This window comes from Oratosquilla oratoria, chromosome 2, assembly GCF_046742065.1.
Source record: "Oratosquilla oratoria isolate Oo_2021 chromosome 2, ASM4674206v1, whole genome shotgun sequence".
In the NCBI taxonomy this organism is placed as follows: Eukaryota; Metazoa; Arthropoda; class Malacostraca; order Stomatopoda; family Squillidae; genus Oratosquilla; species Oratosquilla oratoria.
The window spans coordinates 74045264-74063636 of record NC_134778.1 but is presented as its reverse complement, the minus strand read 5'-3'; the positions used below and the strand labels follow the sequence as shown (position 1 = coordinate 74063636).

Here is an 18373-nt window from a genome sequence, read left to right as displayed (position 1 = left end):
TAATTATATTTGCTTTATTCACAGTCAATATACAAATGGAAAGGCATTTGACACATCACAGAAAAAATCCTTCATTTAACATTAAATCAACACAAAAATATTGATGATTTAATGTTATTATCTGAAACTGGATGTGAAGATCAGGTATTTTTTAAAGATGTTCATGCATTAAAATACAGAGTACCTCACATGACTAAATGCACTATTCTATTTTGACACAAAATATCACTCTGCAGCAGTATACATTTTTACGACAATTACAGTTATGCATACATCTCCTCTGTTGACATCCACAAAACATTACAATATATATTCGACATTGAAAAAGAAAAACAATATCAACAATAATAGCAAAAAATATACAATATAAAATAAATGTGTATATTGGACAATTTTTGGTGAAGCTTGTATATTATAAAATATCAATGCAGAATGTTTATACTGGAAACCAAAACTAATTCAGAGAAAATGCAAAATTCTTAAAAGGCAGCACATGCCACCAAAACAAGAAAATAATGTAATGTAAACAGCATGTTTTTAGATGTACACAACTGTAATCATCAATTAAAGAAAGATCATCACTTCACCATAGTAACAGACATTTTAGATTACATTTCATTCAAATGATAGGTAGATTGGGCTACAGGGGCCTCGTAAAGAAGAAAAAGAGGAAAATATATGAAGTATGCCTGTTTTGAATAAAGATTATGTATAGGGAAGTGTGTAGTCACACACACAAACTGAAATGGTAATATAGTAGGGGGGGAGCAGAAATGTGGCCCAAGTTTACCCCATACCTGCATTTAAGTCAACAATGAACAGTTGTAATTAGAATGAGAATGAAAGAAAACGAGAGAGAGATTGAGAGAGAGAGAGAGAGAAAAAAAAAACTAGCTTTTTCTAGAAAATTGTCTTAATTTTTTCTTTTTGTTTTTCACTTTTTTTTTCAACTTCAATATTTTTCTTTGTAAGGGATGGACTACCTGCCATTGCGGATGGCAGGACTTTCTGCTCCCAGAAACAAAATAGGAAGAATGAGGCTTTTTCTCACACTAATTTGTCAGAGAAATATAATAAATATTTCAAGAATTATGATTTCTTCATATCTATCAGGAACTTCTAGTTGGCGATTCTTGACGAATACATGTCATGCCTGAAGGTTGCCCATACTAATCTTACATAAGGTTCTTTTGTCATCCCATTTGAGAAGTTTTCTAAACAAAGCTTTTTTACTGTCCTACATCAGTTCAACAATAGTTTATTCACCTGATCCAGATCTGACTTGCCCGGAGTGTGGAAGCATATGCGGGTAAAAACTTAGGCTCCACAGTCGCCTATGCTGGGATCAGCAACAAAGACCTCAACATCACCACCCAGGTTCACTTACACCATCACACTTCACCAGAGCATCATTGACATCGATCACCAATGGATTGCGCTGGAGACATACTCATATTTTCAAGGCTGTTTTTTATATAATTTAGCACAGACACAACGAATGAATACTGATTTAAACTTCACACACTTTCCTGACCAAGCAAAAAAATAACTTATCTTTGACTCTGTCTTCGATTACTAGTTCTTATGTGGTGTTAAACTTGTGACAAGGTCCAATTATGGGTACCTGCATGTGGTGATACTACAAGATGGACAGCATAGCTGTCCATTTCAAAACCTATTAAGCCCTATGGGGCTTATACTCAGTCTCCTAATTGGGTCCAAGATCTTTCTTTATCCACTTCAACTGTATTTCTTACACTTTTTTCGCACGTGGAGAGCTGACAAACATCAACTGATCTCTCCCAATCACTTGGAAAAGACCCATGTAGACACAACACAAACAACAATACAAAGTTTCTTCCCAGAGAGATCTGTGGGAGGTTTCAAGGACTGATGTCAAACACTGCTGTGGTTTTCCACTTTCTGAAACTCAAGGCAACAGAAATAAGGAACAGTAGGAATTATAAACTGTTCTGTCACTCCTCTATGAATGGTGATTTGTCTCCAAATATTAAAGAATTTTGTGTGACTTTGGTCCTAGGGGTATCAATCAATCAATTTATCAGAGCTGTGCATGTTACTGCCAGACAGGTAGTGCGTTATCGAAAAATCTGGGGTGCATTTCCCATTAATGCATTACCAATCTTAATTTCCTTAGAGTGATCTGCATTACTGTGTATGTGTACATGTATATACACATATGCAGTTTTCTGGTTACACACTACCTGTCTGGCAGCAACATGGCCAGCTCTGCAATTTATGTGTTACCTTAATGCCCTTCTATAGGACAGCTGCAGCTCTGGAAAACCAGACACAGCCAATGCTTTAGCTCATAAGTCAGTCAGTAAATAAACATTGTGTTAATGTCTGGAAATTGGTGGGAAATTGGTGTCTGTTGGTACCCCAATCCTGTATGTGTACCTTTTTTAGTGTATGGTTGTGACCTAAACATAGGCATGCCATTGGAATTCTTACTTGTCTTAGGAGTCTTTTCTTTGCTGGGTTCATTTGTTTGGTGAAATACAGAACTTGGTGGTCTATTAAAGAGTGCTTGTTTTGTGATTGAAGTGAATATATGTCTTTGTATTGTCATATTGTGGGATAACTTGTTGTATATGTTTGAGTAGAATACTGTTGTTTCTGGAAAATTTTCGGAATGGTTTGGGTACATGGTAAAAAAAACAATGGGAAGGGATTGGCAAGGAAGTGTGCAAAGCAGAGGAGGATGGAGTGAACTTAAGAGGGGAAAATGAGAATATGAAGGATGGATAGGATTAAGGTGGCCTTGAGTAATAGGGGAATGTCTGTTGAGCAAGGAAGGAAGTAGGTAAATGACAATTGTGGGTTGAGAATAGTTGTGAATGGACTAAGAGAGGATGTGCCCAGTAGGGATTTCTTCTCGTCTTCTTTATTGCATGAGGGGACAAGGAGGGAGGGTCTTCACGTAAATAAAGTTGCTGGCCCTGTTGTGGATATGCTGTGTCTTGCTGCATTGCTTATGACCCAGGCAGTGGGCAGGAGACAGGGATGACCCTCCATCCCCAAGGAATTACGATGAAATGGAACCAAATGGATGACAGATGAGGATGGGTGCTTGCTTTGGCTGGCTCCCTCCCTTATAAGGAGAAAGAAGCCTTTGGGATATAGATAGATTTGGGGTTGTATTATGTGTGTTGTGAGGTGGCCCCAAGCAATGTTCCCTCTAATTTTTTGCTGTGAGTGTGTACAGAAATGTGCTTGTATGCAAACTTTGCCTCCTCTGAAAAGTATGTGCACACTCATATAAGAGTCACCATCTGATCATTAAAGCAAATATGCACAATTTGTAAGTTTGTATTACATATCACCACCACCAAAACAATTACTGGTTTGACGGTTGGCAAGTTACCATGTTTTTAGAGAATTTATAAGTTTATGTTTGGGTGGAACTTCTTTATTGAATGGAATTTAATATAATTTGAGAACCTTGTGTGTGCATATTTTTTTCTTTATGTGCACTAGTTGTAGAACATATGTGGGCGCGCGCACATGTGCACAGCTTAGAGGGAACGTTGGCCCCAAGGTGCCAGTGTCAGGAGTGTCATTAAAGTCCCTAAAAGTACCGACTGCATATAATTAAGCAGCCAGTATGCAGGGTTGAATAAATATATGTAAAAATAAGTATTTAGTTATCACATTATTCAAAGATGTACTGAATGAACTTTTATCCTCAATGACATTACACCCTGATGATCACACAAAAAGAGACTGAGAGAACAGGAATGTGTGACAAGAAATTATTTATTCAGCTACTAATCAAATTCAGTAATGACACACACACAAGAAAATGTACAAAAAATACTATGTTAAAAATGTATGAAAGTCCTTTCACACATGGAAGGCTAAAATCTGATAAATTCAGACAAGTCTCTTGCCTTCAACAAAGGCAATAGTTGCTTTGTCAATAGACATGTTAACTCGTAAGGGCAAAAATACCTATCAGTAGTCTCGATGACAAATCGTCTTAATTCGTAATCTCTCCAGAGCAACTACAGGGCCCCCTTTAACGACCTAGCAGTTTTTTTTACAACCTTCTGGCTAACTCGTGAAAGACAAAACCTTTTTTCTCATAATCTAAATGCATAAATTTAAAACTTTACAAATTCAATAGTTAAAAGAATATAATTTCTATTAACAGCATTTGCAACAAGATGAAAAATTCATATACATACACACATCCATACATACATATATAAAATCACTTTAGCTTTATCATAGCATACATTCCTTGACACAACACTCACATTTTACAATCCAGCATTGCAAGCTGGGATGTAAAATTTCATGATTATTGGATGTACCCTTCTGCACTTAGTACACAAAACTTAATAAATACGGAAGGGTTGAGAGTATAACGATTTTATAGCTTTGGTATTTGATACTTTGTTTTATATTTTAACATCTCTGGCTCCAGAAACAGAGATGGTCAGGCTCATGCCACTATGGGAGTTCTCTCTTCTATTAGTCTTGTTCTTTCTTCCTCATACTCAGGGTGTCTGGAAATATGTAATATTGCATTATGGACCTGGTAGCAAGAAATGTGAAGAGAAGGAGGCTTTTTGGATGGATTCAAACAAGTGTTTAGAGAGTTTTAGGAGGAATGTAAATGTAATGGCATTGAGGTATCTCAATGCTAGAGCAGGTGGTACATCAATAGACGGAGAAGTAGGGAAGTTGGGGTGCCAAGTAAGTCACTGTAGAGAAGATGATGTTTGAGATGTGTTTAAAAAGGGAATTGATCATATCAAATACAATGTTTAAGAAGAGAACAAGAATAAGTACATACATACATGAGGAACAGTGTGGTTTTAGGACAGGTAGGGGATGTGTAGATCAGATTTTTGTGGTAAGGCAGATATGTGAGAAAGCTATAGGAAAAGGTAAGGATGTTTTTTGGGCTTTTATGGATCTGGAAAAGGCTTATGACAGGGTAGACAGGAAGGCACTGTGGGAGGTACTGTAGATATATGGGATAGGAGGAAAGCTGTTAAGAGCAGTCAAGAGTTTTTATGAGAGTAGTAGAGCTTGCGTTAGGATTAGAAATGGAGAGAGTGAATGGTCTGAGGTAAAGGTGGGACTTGGTCAGGGATGTGTTATGTCGCCCTGGCTGTTCAATCTTTACATGGCTGGGGTGGTGCGAGAGGTGAATGCAAAGGTAGTGGGTCAGGGGTTGGAGATGATTAAAGAAAATGGAGAAAAGTGGGAGGTGAGCCAGCTGTTGTTTGCTGATGACACTGCGCTTATAGCAGGATCAGAGGAGGGATTGAGGAAGTTAGTGACAAAGTTTGAGGTGTGTGAAAGAAGGAAGCTGAAGATAAATGTGGGTAAAAGTAAGGTGATGAGATGTAAAAGGGGAGAGAGTGACAGTAGGTTGGAAGTGAGCATTAAGGGTGAGAGACTGGAGGAAGTGGATAGTTTTAGATACAGGTAGTCGTCGACTTACGACCTATGCGACTTACGACTGATCGACTTTACGACCACGAGATGGTGCAATAATATCTAACATTTAATAGAGTAATAGAATTGCAATGTTATGCCTGGCAGTGCAGTACATTACTCCGCACGCTGCGAGACGCGAGTACAATTGTTTTGGCAGGCTGCCGGCAGCGTCAGCATCCCAGCCAGCTAAATATTCTTTAATTTTGTTTGTTTGAAGTAAAATGTTTCCTAATTTTGCATTGCATTTTGTATTTTTGTATGTTTTGCAATTAATAAAATATAACAAACTTTTTATGCCTAGGCTAGTTTGTTGTCGATTACAATATGTTCGGTACAGTACTTAAACGAAAAGAATGTGTTTTGTTGAAATAAAAAGAATCCTAATTTTGCCTTACATTTTGTATTTTTATGTTTTGCAATTAATAAAATGTAACTATTTTTTTATGACTAGTCTGTTGTCGATGACAAAATGTTCGGTACAGCATTTTGTATTTTTATGTTTTGCGATTAATAAAATGTAACAGTAAACTTTGTTTATGCCTAGTCTGTTGTCGATAACAATATTTTCGGTACAGTACGTAAACGAAAAGAATGTGTTTCGAAATTTTTTTTTTTCCTACTTTTGCTTTACAATGATTTTGATGTAACCAACAAAAAAGGATTTGTAGGTCAAAGATGACAGGACTTTATTCAGTATGCGTAGGCCTAGGCTACGTTTCCTAACGAAAATTATAAAAAGTTAATGAATACTAAACAACGTAGCTCAAAGATAATAAGATTTTATTCAGTATGCATACGTTTCCTAAAGAAAGTCTGATGGTAAAATAATACAAATGTTAACAAATACAGTATTAAATATCATAGGTCAAAGATGATAGGATTTTATTCAATATGCTTGGCCTAGGCTACGTTTCCCAAAGAAAATCAGATGAAATTATAAAAAGGTTAAAAATACTATACAACATAGTTCAAAGATGCTAAGATTATTTCAGTATGCTAAATATACTATATATATATATATTATATAAAGGGTAATATATACTGTATATATATATAGACCGACTTGCGTCCAGATCGACTACTTGTACTTGGGTGTGAATGTGACAGGAAAGGGAGGAGTGGGGGTGGAGGTAGATTGTAGATTGAGAGAAGCGAGTAAATGCCTTGGTGGATTAAAAAGTGTAATGAGAAATAGACATCTGGGAATGGATGCTAAGAGGAGGTTATATGAAGGAGTGATTGTGCCAACAGCAATGTACGGGGCAGAAACATGGAACATGAGAGAGGAAGAGAGAAGGAGTTTGAATGTATTTGAGATGAAGTGTCTGAGAAGTATGATAGGGGTTACTAGGCTAGATAGAGTGAGAAATGAGGAGGTGAGGAGGAGAACAGGGATGGAAAGGGAGCTGGGAGATAGGGTTGATGAAAGAGTATTAGGATGGTTTGGACACATGAAAAGAATAAATGAATAAAGATTATTGAAAGAGGTGTGGAAGGCAGAGGTGGAAGGAGTGAATATGAGGGGACGTCCTAGGATGAGATGGATGGATGGGGTGAAGGGGTTTTACAAAAGAGAGGAATGTCTGTGGAGGAAGGACGGGAGAGGACAGAGGATAGGGGTGAATGGAGAAGGGTTGTGTATAGATGAGGCTGTGATGCATGAGGGGGAGTGTGTGGGGGATGGGGGGTATGTATGAAAAAAAAAAAATTGATGCAGCCCGAAGGGATTTCTCCCCATCTTCTCCTTTTCTGCATGAGGGGATGGAGAGGAGGGGGGAGGTCGCCGAATTTATGAAGCGGCCTTGCTGTGGATGTGCTGTGTCTTGTGACACTGCTTCTGACCCAGGGTAGTGGACAGGATGCAGGGATGACCCGTCATCCAGGAGGTGCCAAGATAGGAGGGAGGGAGGAGGGTGGAGGGGAGTGGAATATATGGGAAATGAAATGGGTGGGAGTGATTTCTATGCCTTTTTCTTTTTGGCTACCCCCCGTGTAAGGGGAAAAAAGTCTTTGGTATATGTATGTATGTATACATATACCAAGGACTTTCTCCTCCTTACAAGGGAGGTAGCCAAAGTCAAAAGGCATAATTCCACTCCCACCCATTTCATCCCCCTTCACCACTCCTCCCTCCCTCTCATCTTTGACTCCTCCTGGACGATGGTTCATCCCTGCATCTCACTCATTGCCCTGGGTCAGAAGCAATGCAGTAAGACACAGCACATCCATAGCAAGGCTGCTTCATTTAATTGGCAACCCCCCTCTCTGTCCCCTCATGCAGTAACATTGAAGATGGGGAGAAATCCCTTTGGGCTGCGTCAAAATATCATTCACACATAACCACTCCATAAAAGAGAATGAAGACCAGAATATAAGAGATATATGGGGGGTGGTGAAGGGGAGAGGGGAGGAAGAAAATGGGTATGATTTAAGGAGAAAGTGACAAAGTGTGCAAAGATGGTAAGTGGGATGAGGAAGATGGGAGGGAAAAGAAGGATGGGAAGTGATTTGTGGGATGATGAGGTGAAGGCTAGTAGAAGAGAAAAATGTAATTTTCGCAGGAAAAATGTAATTTTCGCAGGAAAATTAATTTTTCCCTGATACAAACCTGAGGTACTCCTTACCCAAGGATACGCGGCGCGTTTCTACCGCTAACACTGTGTGTGCTTGAAAACACCTCACTCCGAGGGTCTGGGCAACCATTATCCTCAGTAAGGGGCCCTCCTGGGGCAAGGGGGGCCCCCCCTCCCCCCACAAGGGTAGGAGGATAGAAGCTCCATTGTCTGAGCCAGGTATGAAATTAGTCACGAGGGTTGACAGGCCAGGGAGAAGGAACTACTAGCAGGGTGGATGAGGAGGGCCATTAGAGGTAAGGAGTACCTCAGGTTTGTATCAGGGAAAAATTAATTTTCCTGCGAAAATTACATTTGTTCCGAAGAATACAAACTCTTCGGTACTCCTTACCCAAGGAGACTTGGACTTAGGGGGGAAGGAAGTATTTATCTAGCCTAGGAAACCCTCGTAAGGAGAAAATGTAGAGTGCTAAGATCTACGTTGACCAGACCCTTATACATTCCCCGAAACTGTGAAGGGCACCTGGATCTGTTCCCAGAGTGGAGACAGACAGGGCATACTCACTTTGTACCCCTTGCAGGGCTCGAACTGATTCCCTTGGAATGCTTGAGAGCCCTCGGTGAGGTAAGGGAATGTAGGAGTATGAGAAGGACTTGGGATAGGTATCCCCGTGGTTGCCGATCCAGAATTTGGATGAGGCTTCAGGGTTGGCTGTGTGCCATTGGTACGGGGTATGTTATCTCAGGACTACTTGGGCGGCCACTATGGGGCCCAGAGAGAAGGTCCCTAAGGATTCCAACATGACATCTTTGAGGTAAAAGGAAGTGAACGTAGTCTGGGACTTCCATATACCTGCTTGAAGGACCTGGTTGACTGACCGATTCTTTCGGAAGACTAGGGAGGGCCCTATTGCCCTGAGGTCATGAGCTTTTGCTCCAGGGTAATCCGTGGGGCTCGAGGCGTAGGCCCTGCGGATGACTTCCTTGATCCAGTAAGAAATGGAAGTCTTAGTGACGGGCTTGGGTGTACCCCTGGTAGAGACGAACAGTCTTGGCAAGTCTGGTCTAAGATGCTTCGTCCTCTTGAGGTAGGTCCGGATAGCACGTACCGGGCATAGGACCATTTCTGCATGTTCGCCCCCTACAAAGTTGTCCAAGGAAGGAATACTAAAGGACCAGAATCTAGGGTCGGCTTTGGTCGGATCCTGGTTTTTGGCAACGAATTGGGGCAGAAAAGTGAAGGAGACCTCTTGCCATCCTTTCGAGTGGGCGACTCGATAAGAGATGGCATGCAACTCCCCAACCCTCTTGGAAGATGCCAGGGCCAAGAGAAAAACTGTCTTCAAGGTGAGGTACTTGAAATTAGCATCTCGGAGGGGTTCGTAAGGGGGGCCCCGCAGAGCGTTGAGGACTAATGCCACATCCCATGGAGGAGAAGTGATCTCCCTGGGGGGGCATGATTTTCTGAAATGTCTGAAGAGCATGGAAATTTCTGGAGACAGGGCTAGATCCATGCCCTTCAGAGAAAACACCTGATTAAGAGCTGCCCTATAGCCCTGCACTGCCGAGAGGGAGATCTTCTTGGACTTCCAGAGGAAGTGGAAGAAGGAGGCAATCAGAGGAATGGTGGCTTGCTCTGGGGCTATTGCTCGGGAGTGGCACCATTCTGCAAAAGCATTCCACTTTCCTTGATAAAGGGCAGCTGAGGAAGAGCGAATAGGGGAGGACATGTCTTCTGCCACTTCTTTGGGGAAACCCTTCTCTAGGATGATCCGGACCATAGTCTGAACGCGTGAAGCGCCAGGCCCCGTTGACTGGTTGATGTAGAAGGTCGGGTCTTCCCTGAAGGGCCAGGGGCTCCTCCACTGCTAGCTCGAGGGCGTCTGGAAACCATGGGGCTTCCAGCCACCAGGGAGCGATCAAAGTCATCCGAAGGTTGGATGCGGTTCGTACTCTCTGGAGCACCTTCTGGAGCAAGGGAAACGGTGGGAAAGCGTAGGTGTCGAGGTTGTCCCAGCTTTGCAGAAGAGCATCCTCTCCCGCTGCCAGCGGATCCGGGAGAGGGCTCAAATACACCGGGAGCTGGTGGTTCCATCTGGTGGCGAAAAGGTCCACCAGAGGGGAGCCCCATTTGTTGATGAGGAAGGTCGCCACTTCCGGATGGAGGGACCACTCTGTGCTGATTACCTGACTCCTTCTGCTGAGGTGGTCCGCCCAGACATTCTTCTTCCCTGGGATGTAGCGAGCTCTGAGTGCCACTTGGAGGTTCTCGGCTAATAGGAGGATCTCCATAGAGAGATGGCAGAGGTCCTGGGAGACTGTGCCCCCCTGCTTGTTCAGGTAGGCTACTACCGAGGAATTGTCCGACATGATGCCCACAACTTTCCCCGAGATTTGACCCGAGAAGTGACGGAGAGCCAGCAGTACCGCTTTCAATTCTAGCCAGTTGATATGGGCTGTCCGATCGACCGTGGACCAGGAACCGCTGACGTGATCGTCGTTGAGGTGCGCCCCCCAGCCCTCCTTGGAGGCATCGGAGAAGAGGAGGACTTCGGGGGGAGATGGGACGAGGGGCATCCCCACGAGCAGGTTGCACGGGTCCTTCCACCAGAGAAGAGAATGCTTGACCTCTCCGGTAAGGGTGATGTGTTGACGGGTGTTTCCCCTTAGCGGGGACCACTGGGACTTGAGGAGCCACTGTAGGGGTCGCATTCTCAGTCTGCTCCTGGGTATTAACCTCTCGACGGAGGCCATGTGGGCCAGGAGGACTTGGCACTGTTTGGCCGTGAGGAACCCGGTCGATAGTGCCTGCACGAAGAGAGAAGAGAGATTCTGGATTCGCTTCTCTACTGGGAATGCCTGCATGAGGGAAGAGTCCAGAACCATACCCAAGTACGTGACTCTCTGTCTTGGAATGAAATCTGACTTCGTCTGGTTGACCATGGAGCCCAATTTGCGGATGAAGGCTAGGACCGTCCCCAGGTGGTCGCGGCATAGCTGGGCGGAGTGTGCCAGGATCAGCCAATCGTCCAGGTAACGGAGTAGGCGAATCCCTCTGGAGTGGGACCACGCTGAGACGAGTTTGAACACTCTGGTGAAGACTTAGGGTGCTGTGGAGAGGCCGAAGCATAGGCAGGTGAATTGAAAGGTGGTGCCCTTGTGGACGAAGCGGAGGAATTTTCGGGATGAGGGATGCACAGGTATTTGGAAATAGGCGTCCTGGAGGTCCAGTGACACCATGAAGTCCCCTTCCCTGATAGACGCCCTCACGGCCTCTGGGGTGTCCATCCGGAACTTCGTCAGGGAAAGGAACTTGTTGAGAGGAGACAGATCGATGACAGGTCTCCACCCCCCTGTAGCCTTTGGTACGAGGAATAGCCTCGAGTAGAACCCCGGGTCCGGAGTTGAGACTTCCTCGAGCGCTCCTTTCTGAAGCAGAGTGGAGATTTCCTCCACTAGGGCCCGCCCGCGATCCGAGTCCGGATGGTAGTTGCTGACTTGGATGGGATAGGGGGAGAGGCTGGGGATGGTGTGAAAAGGAAGACGATAGCCCGCCTTGATGACCTGGATGGTCCAGTCCTCCGCCCCGGCAGCCTCCCATTCTCTCCAGTAGAGAGAGAGGCAACCTCCTATCCTGTGCGGGAGGGCAGGCGAGTTCCTAGAATTTCCTGCGTTGGGGTCCAGAGCCTCTATGATGTTTGCGCCCCTGTTCTCTATTGGGGAAGGGGCGGGGCTTTCCTGTCTGGGCTTTGGACTTCGAATGGGGTGGTGGCCCGTCTTCCCGCTTAGGGAGACGAAAAGGCTGCCTCTGCGTCTGAAAGGACCGAGGGGTCGATGGGGGGGTGGTCCTTGGCCTCGAGCTAGAGACGGCTGTTCTCTCGATGGCTCTGTTGTGTAGCAACTGGTTGGTGCTAGTGATTGCCGAGTCCACCATATCCGGGGGAATCAGCGTGTGGGTGAGCAGGGGGGCCCTCCTCAAAGGAGCATAAATCTCCCTGAGGAGGGGGTCACTGGGGTCCCCGAGGATGGTGTCTCTCCTGCGGGACTCGAAGTTGGCCCAGGACGTTGAGAGACAGGAAGCCTAATGCTTCATGGCTCTGCTCGCGCTTGCCAAAAAAGCCTGGAGGTCGCATTCTTCCTGGGGTTGTAGTTCGGGTAAGAACTCCCTCGCCGAGGCAAGGAGGCGTTCTAGCCAGGAGTTCACCGCCAGGGACAGAGCCAGTGAATGAATGTGGTCGCTGACTTCCCTGCCGGAGAGGAGGACGTTTCGTCTGCGCAGCGACTCGGCGTCCGCCTTAACCAGCTCTGGTAACCTCGCCGGGATCGAGGCTGCTCTGAGGGTTGACCCCGATGGGGTGTAGAAGCGCTTCTGGTGTTCCAATGGGACCGGAAGCCAACGCGCCTTCTCGGTCGTCCTTGTTGCGAGAGCGTCGGAGGCCTGGGCCATGGCTCTCGCTGTCTGCGTACTCCATGGAAGGTGGAGGGGAGTAGGCTGGGCTTTCTGAGAGTTGGCCGTCATGAAGATGTCAGACTCGAATGTGACTCCCTCTTCTTTAGGGGGGCCCAGTCGATTCGCCCTCCGAACCCTCGCGAGGACGTCCAAGAAGGAAGGTGGGACCACCATCGAGGATTCCGACTGGGAAACGGGAGGGGAAAGGGAGCGTGCCCCCCCCCCCTACGGCGCTGTGGACATCGTCGTCGCCGTAGGAGGGGTCGGCACGGGCAGAGAGGAACCGCACGCTACCATCCTCGTCACTGATGGGTTCAGGGGGGGGGGCTGAGCAAGTGGAAGCTGGTCGAGGGGGGCCCTTGGGGGCGGTGACTCCTCACGAGCTTCCGTGCGGTGCACGAACCGCGCTTGAGAAGCGCGGAAAAATTCCCGTTGGGCCTCCATCTGTTCCTTCAACGTAGTGACGAGTGAACAGAGAGTGGGGAGGAGGTCCGGGGAATGTCCGCTTGGAGAGTCCCGCCTGGGTGCGGATGGTCCGGGAGACGCCAAGGGGAGACTGCCTCCTCTGGACGAAGCTGAGTCACCTACGACGAACGCGCGTGTGGGTACACCTCGGGCTTCCTGCCCACCGGGCATAGAAAGGGTTCCGGTGATGACCCGGCTCGTCTGACGATAGGTGGAAGGGGGACTGGGGGTCACCCGAGAAGGAGAAGAGGCTGACGCGCTCCGAATCTCCGAACTCGGTTCCTTTGTCCGTGGGGGGGTGGAGCTGCCGGGTAGCATTGCGGGGCCGGCGGACGCATCCGGGAAAAAGCTCGTACCCGGGGGGTAGTTCGCGGGGGCCAGAGGCGCGTGCCCGTCGAAGCTAACCACCCTGTGGGAAGGAACAGGAGACAATTTAGCCTGAGACTGACTCGGGGCGGCTATTGTACAACCTTTCCGTTTACTACGCTTAGGAGGGGGGAGACAACTGCCCGCGTCCTCCGCCGACGTAGCATGCCTTCTCTTTGTGTCGGGTGAGGGGGGAAGCCATCTTCCTTGCCTGCGTACTTTGACCCGTGGCTGCACCTTCCGGTGAGCATGAAAATACGCGGACCACTGCTTATCATCCCAATGAGCGCACGTAGAAGCTTTTGATACCGTCCCACACGAAAGACTACTTACTAAATTAGCTTTGCATGGAATAAGTGGTAGCCTATTAGGTTGGACTAGTAATTGGTTGAAAGGTCGAAAACAGAGAGTTGTTTTAAATGGAAAAACTTCTGGATGGAAAAGTGTTGCAAGTGGAGTTCCTCAGGGTTCCGTTCTTGGGCCACTTCTATTCATAGTATATATAAATGATATAGACCATGGACTAAAATCTACTGTTTCCAAATTTGCTGATGATACAAAACTGTGCGGAGTGGCAAATGATCACTCAAACCAATTAGATATTCAAGAAGATTTAGATCAATTACAGCAATGGTCTGAAAAGTGGCTAATGAAATTTAATACAAGTAAATGCAAGGTAATGCACATAGGTAAAAATAACAGCAAGTACGATTACAAGTTATTTGGAAATTCGTTAACAAAAGTGGATAGTGAATAAGATCTCGGCGTAATTATCAGTAACGACCTCAAATCATCCAAGCAGTGTATTTCAGCCTCTGAGAAAGCAAATAAGATTCTGGGATTGATTGCGCGATCTTTTGATTTCAAAAGTCCATCACTCATTAACAAGCTATATAAATCGTTAGTTCGTCCACATTTGGAATATGCTGTTTCCGTATTGGTCACCAAATCTCATTAAAGGCATTGGCAGATTGGAAAAAGTACAATGGCGAACCACAAAACTGATTCCAAATATCAAAAATAAATCATATGAAAATCAACTAAAACATATGAATCATTTTCCCAAAAAAAGTGTAGACTCAGATGTGACTTGATAAAGGTCTTTAACCACTTCAATACGGGACTTAAATCTCGCGGGCAGCAGCCAATGCCAGCCGTACGACGTAACGAAATAATATTCGCATCATAAAATATAGTCGCCGCTTATATCGATCGTTCTCTCTTTCACCCGCGAATTTTGAAAACCACAGAGAATGGGATTAAAGGCGCATTTGGGAGAATGTAAAAACACAGGGGCGACTACAATAAATATAATCAAGACGCCGATATGGCAGCGTCGCGAATCCACTTGCTCCTCATGACGCCTACGTGTGCGGCACCGTATGGAAGGGGTTAAGATTCTAAAGGGAATTGACATCAAAAGTGACAAAATTTTCACACTGAATGAGAATCAGACAAGAAACAATGGTCTCAAACTGTCCGGAAATAGATTCAATTTGGAAGTAGGTAGAAACAACTTTGCCAACCGTGTAGTTAATGAATGGAATAAACTTCCTGCACAGGTAGTGCAATGTAGTTCAGTTTGAAGCTTTAAGAATCATTTAGATAAATACCTAAGTAAGATGCTGTAATTATTATAATTTATGTTATATTATTTGTTTTTGTTTTGTTATAATTTGTCTGTCTGATTTTCATTTATTATTAGTTATATGTCAATTTATTATCATTTACTATTTACCTGTTTGTTTGTTATTCAACTATACCAATGCATTTATTTATGTATTTTAATTGTTATTTACATTGTTATAGTTTTAATTTATTATTATTATTATTATTATTTTTTTTTTTTTGCATCCGACCTAGATATGGATCAAAAGGTCTCCTGTCGGCATGCTTTGCCTTTGTAATCCTTTGATTCCGACAATGGATACACCAAGAGTGTGGGTCCACAGTTGTCGGTGGGAGAATAGCCCGGCAGCGAAATTCACCGCGGGCGAAGGCACACATGCTATCGCGAACAACACTAGGACCAGATTCCATACTTACAGAGAAGCGGAGAATACCCGGTGGAGATTAAAGAGAGGGAAAATTAAGGAACAGGGGTCTCAAGCGCTTCCAAGCGGGGGAATGGCGGCGATGCAGGACGCTCCACACAAAGGACGCCGTTGGAAGGGTGTAGAAGGCCGAAGCAGAGTGCGTGCCTTCCGTTCGACACAATCGAACGAGGTCGGGTTTGGCGCAGGAAATTAATTTTTCCCTGATACAAGCACGGGAGCGGGGAATACTGTCCCCAACTGAACTTCAGTGTTAGCCGGACTGTGAGAGATGTTGACTCGATCGCTACCGCTTAGACAATGGAGCTTCTATCCTCCTACCCTTGTGGGGGGAGGGGGGGCCCCCCTTGCCCCAGGAGGGCCCCTTACTGAGGATAATGGTTGCCCAGACCCTCGGAGTGAGGTGTTTTCAAGCACACACAGTGTTAGCGGTAGAAACGCGCCGCGTATCCTTGGGTAAGGAGTACCGAAGAGTTTGTATTCTTCGGAACAAAGCAAACACATGTGGATTGCTTCCCAGGTAGGACCTGGGAAGCATGTGAAAGGTAAAAAGAGAAGATAGAAGCAACATAATGTGTGAAGGAAGCAAAAATGAGAGCAAATGTAAAATAGGTTAAGAGTTTGCCAGAAAATTTTGAATAATTTAAAAAGAAGTTTCAGCAAGAAGTAAGATAGTGAGGTGGGTGAGTCAGGTAGAAAGGAAAAGATAAAAGGTGCAGATGGAAGTGAATGTGGTAAGGGGAAGATGGGTGGAGTATTTAAGAGAGCTAATGAATATGAAAGAGGTTAGGGACTGACCGACTGTGGAAGTGGGAGGAGCTAGGAAGATGACTGTGACGAGAGAGGAAAATGACAGATATAGGAAAAGATGAGGTACACAGAGCATTGAAAATGATGAGAGAGGGTAAGTCACATGGGTTGGATGAGTGTCATAAGGAGTGTTGGACAAAGGGAGGAACAGTTATAGTGGATTGGCTGGTGAGGTTGTTCAATGTGTGCCTAAGGGAGGGGTGTGTACTGGAAGACTGGAAGAATGTATTTACAATCCCACTTTACAAAGGAAAAGGGGACAAGTGTGAGTGTAGTACTTTCAGAAGGATCAGTTTGTTGAGTGTGGTTGGAAAGGTAGGGTAATGAGGGGATAATGAGATGAATAGAGGGAGTAATTGCTGAGGAACAATGTGGGTTTAGGAAAGTTCTTTTCTCCTTTATAAGGGAGGTAGCCGGCCAAGGCATCCACTCGCCTTCATCCATCCTACTCTCATTCGTCACCCTTTCCCTTTTGTCTTAGCTCCTTGTGGATGAAGGATCATTCCTGTCCTCTTCCCACTGTCCAGGTCATAAGCAATGCACTGGATGAAAATCAGACATTCCAATCCTCCTTTTGGGCACCACTACATTATCAACTAATGATCTCTCCAATCATTTGGGTTGTTAAAATCCCACAGTACACTCTAAATATGAATCAACTTCATTCCAATCACTGCATTCACATACATGCCATTACGCCACACAACCCTGCCCTAAGTACAGTGCTCAGCAAAAGTACTGTCCTCCCAGGGCAAGGCAGACACTACTTTTGTCAAATCTGGAAAGACCCATACAAGTGGCATGGTTTCACACCAAAAATCCTGTCTGCATACAGCAAGTGGGGAAGGGGCACAGCTTATCAGTGTGCCAAGAATTAATCACATCAGTCACTGTCTTGTTGATGAGGAGGGAGGTTGTGTGTCACAACCCCTCCATCCAGGACCTCCTCTCAAACCTGATCACTGCTGTGTTGGGGCAACAATGAAAGGGTAGGTTACTAAGTTAATACTTTATCGATAAAAGAGGGTACATGTTGTGCATGGGGAGAATAAAAGGAATCTGTCAGTGTGGGTGCTGACAGAGTGCGTCTTTTGCCTTTCAGGGTGAAGACGTCACTAAATATTAACTTAGGTTGTCTGCTACTCTATCTAGCAGCTCTGCACTCTGAGTGTTGTTACATGCACATGACACCTGCATGCTTCTGAATGTCTGCATTCCTATCTGTAAGTCTCATCCTCCTCCTAGGTCACAGTGGTGGAGGGCCTTGACATGCATGCCCCAGAAGTGGGCTTGCAGTCAGGCAAGCACCTCATCAGCTGAGAGTGTGGTGTCATGGGGGATGTCCTGGGAGTTTTGTAGTATCTTCTGGATGTCAAGGGATAAGCATGAGCTGTATGTTGTGTGGCATCCTAGTAGTACTGGCCATAAAGGCATAGTTGGCCCTGCCACAGTGCCACAATTGAAATGACTGGAAGTGTGCACCAGCCTGCAATGCCAGTAAACACAAGACCTAGAGGTTGCCTGATGGTGGGGGAGCAGGTGAGGTGCCCAGTAATGTGGCAGTGGGTGTCACTCCAGCAGCAAACAGGACCAGGGCAGTAGGCGGAGGATGGGGGTTGACAAAGTGCTCAGTGTACGACATGTTGTATGGGTGACAAGGGCTGTAAGGGATGGTAGCAACTCCACTATCCTATCATTCCTATCTTGGTCCTCTTTCTGCTGAATCTGTATCATCACTAAAAGCTGTCTGATACTTTTGCCACTGTTCCAGGAAGACTTCACATTTGGTGTGAACATAAATGGGTGGGGCACATTGACATCACTCACCAGGAATGACGATTAAGTCACACCTTTGTTCCATGTTCCACCAGCTGGGTGGGTGTAGCCTGCATGAGTTTGCTGGTGGGTCATGCAACATTAGAATTGCTCTACATAGGTCATGGTTGTGGCATGTAGTGCTCTGCCAAGAGGCTCAGTACCCTGATGAGCACCACTAACTCACCACTGTGTCTATGAAAGTGCTTCACTAAAACTGCATAGTGTGGTGTTCACTGTTGCATGATACTACACTCATGGTTCAGTATACATACTGTTGCCTGGTACCGCTGACACTTTCATAAACACTTCGCCCATGCACATCATCAAATCATGCCTAGTCACTTTATTGTCACTGCCGA

The 18373-nt window shown here is 45.2% G+C and overlaps 1 protein-coding gene across 6 annotated transcripts in view; it reads right to left on the bottom strand.

Annotated features, from left to right (window-relative positions):
* The window catches only part of LOC143040099 (mucolipin-3-like), a 98002-nt gene continuing 79629 nt past the window's right edge, over positions 1 to 18373 (bottom strand). For all 6 annotated transcript variants that reach the window (XM_076210817.1, XM_076210798.1, XM_076210794.1 and 3 more), the window contains one exon: positions 1 to 4535. In XM_076210817.1, coding sequence (XP_076066932.1) covers positions 4472 to 4535 — 64 coding nt within the window. In that variant the 3' untranslated portion in view covers positions 1 to 4471. The remainder of the gene's footprint in view (positions 4536 to 18373) is intronic.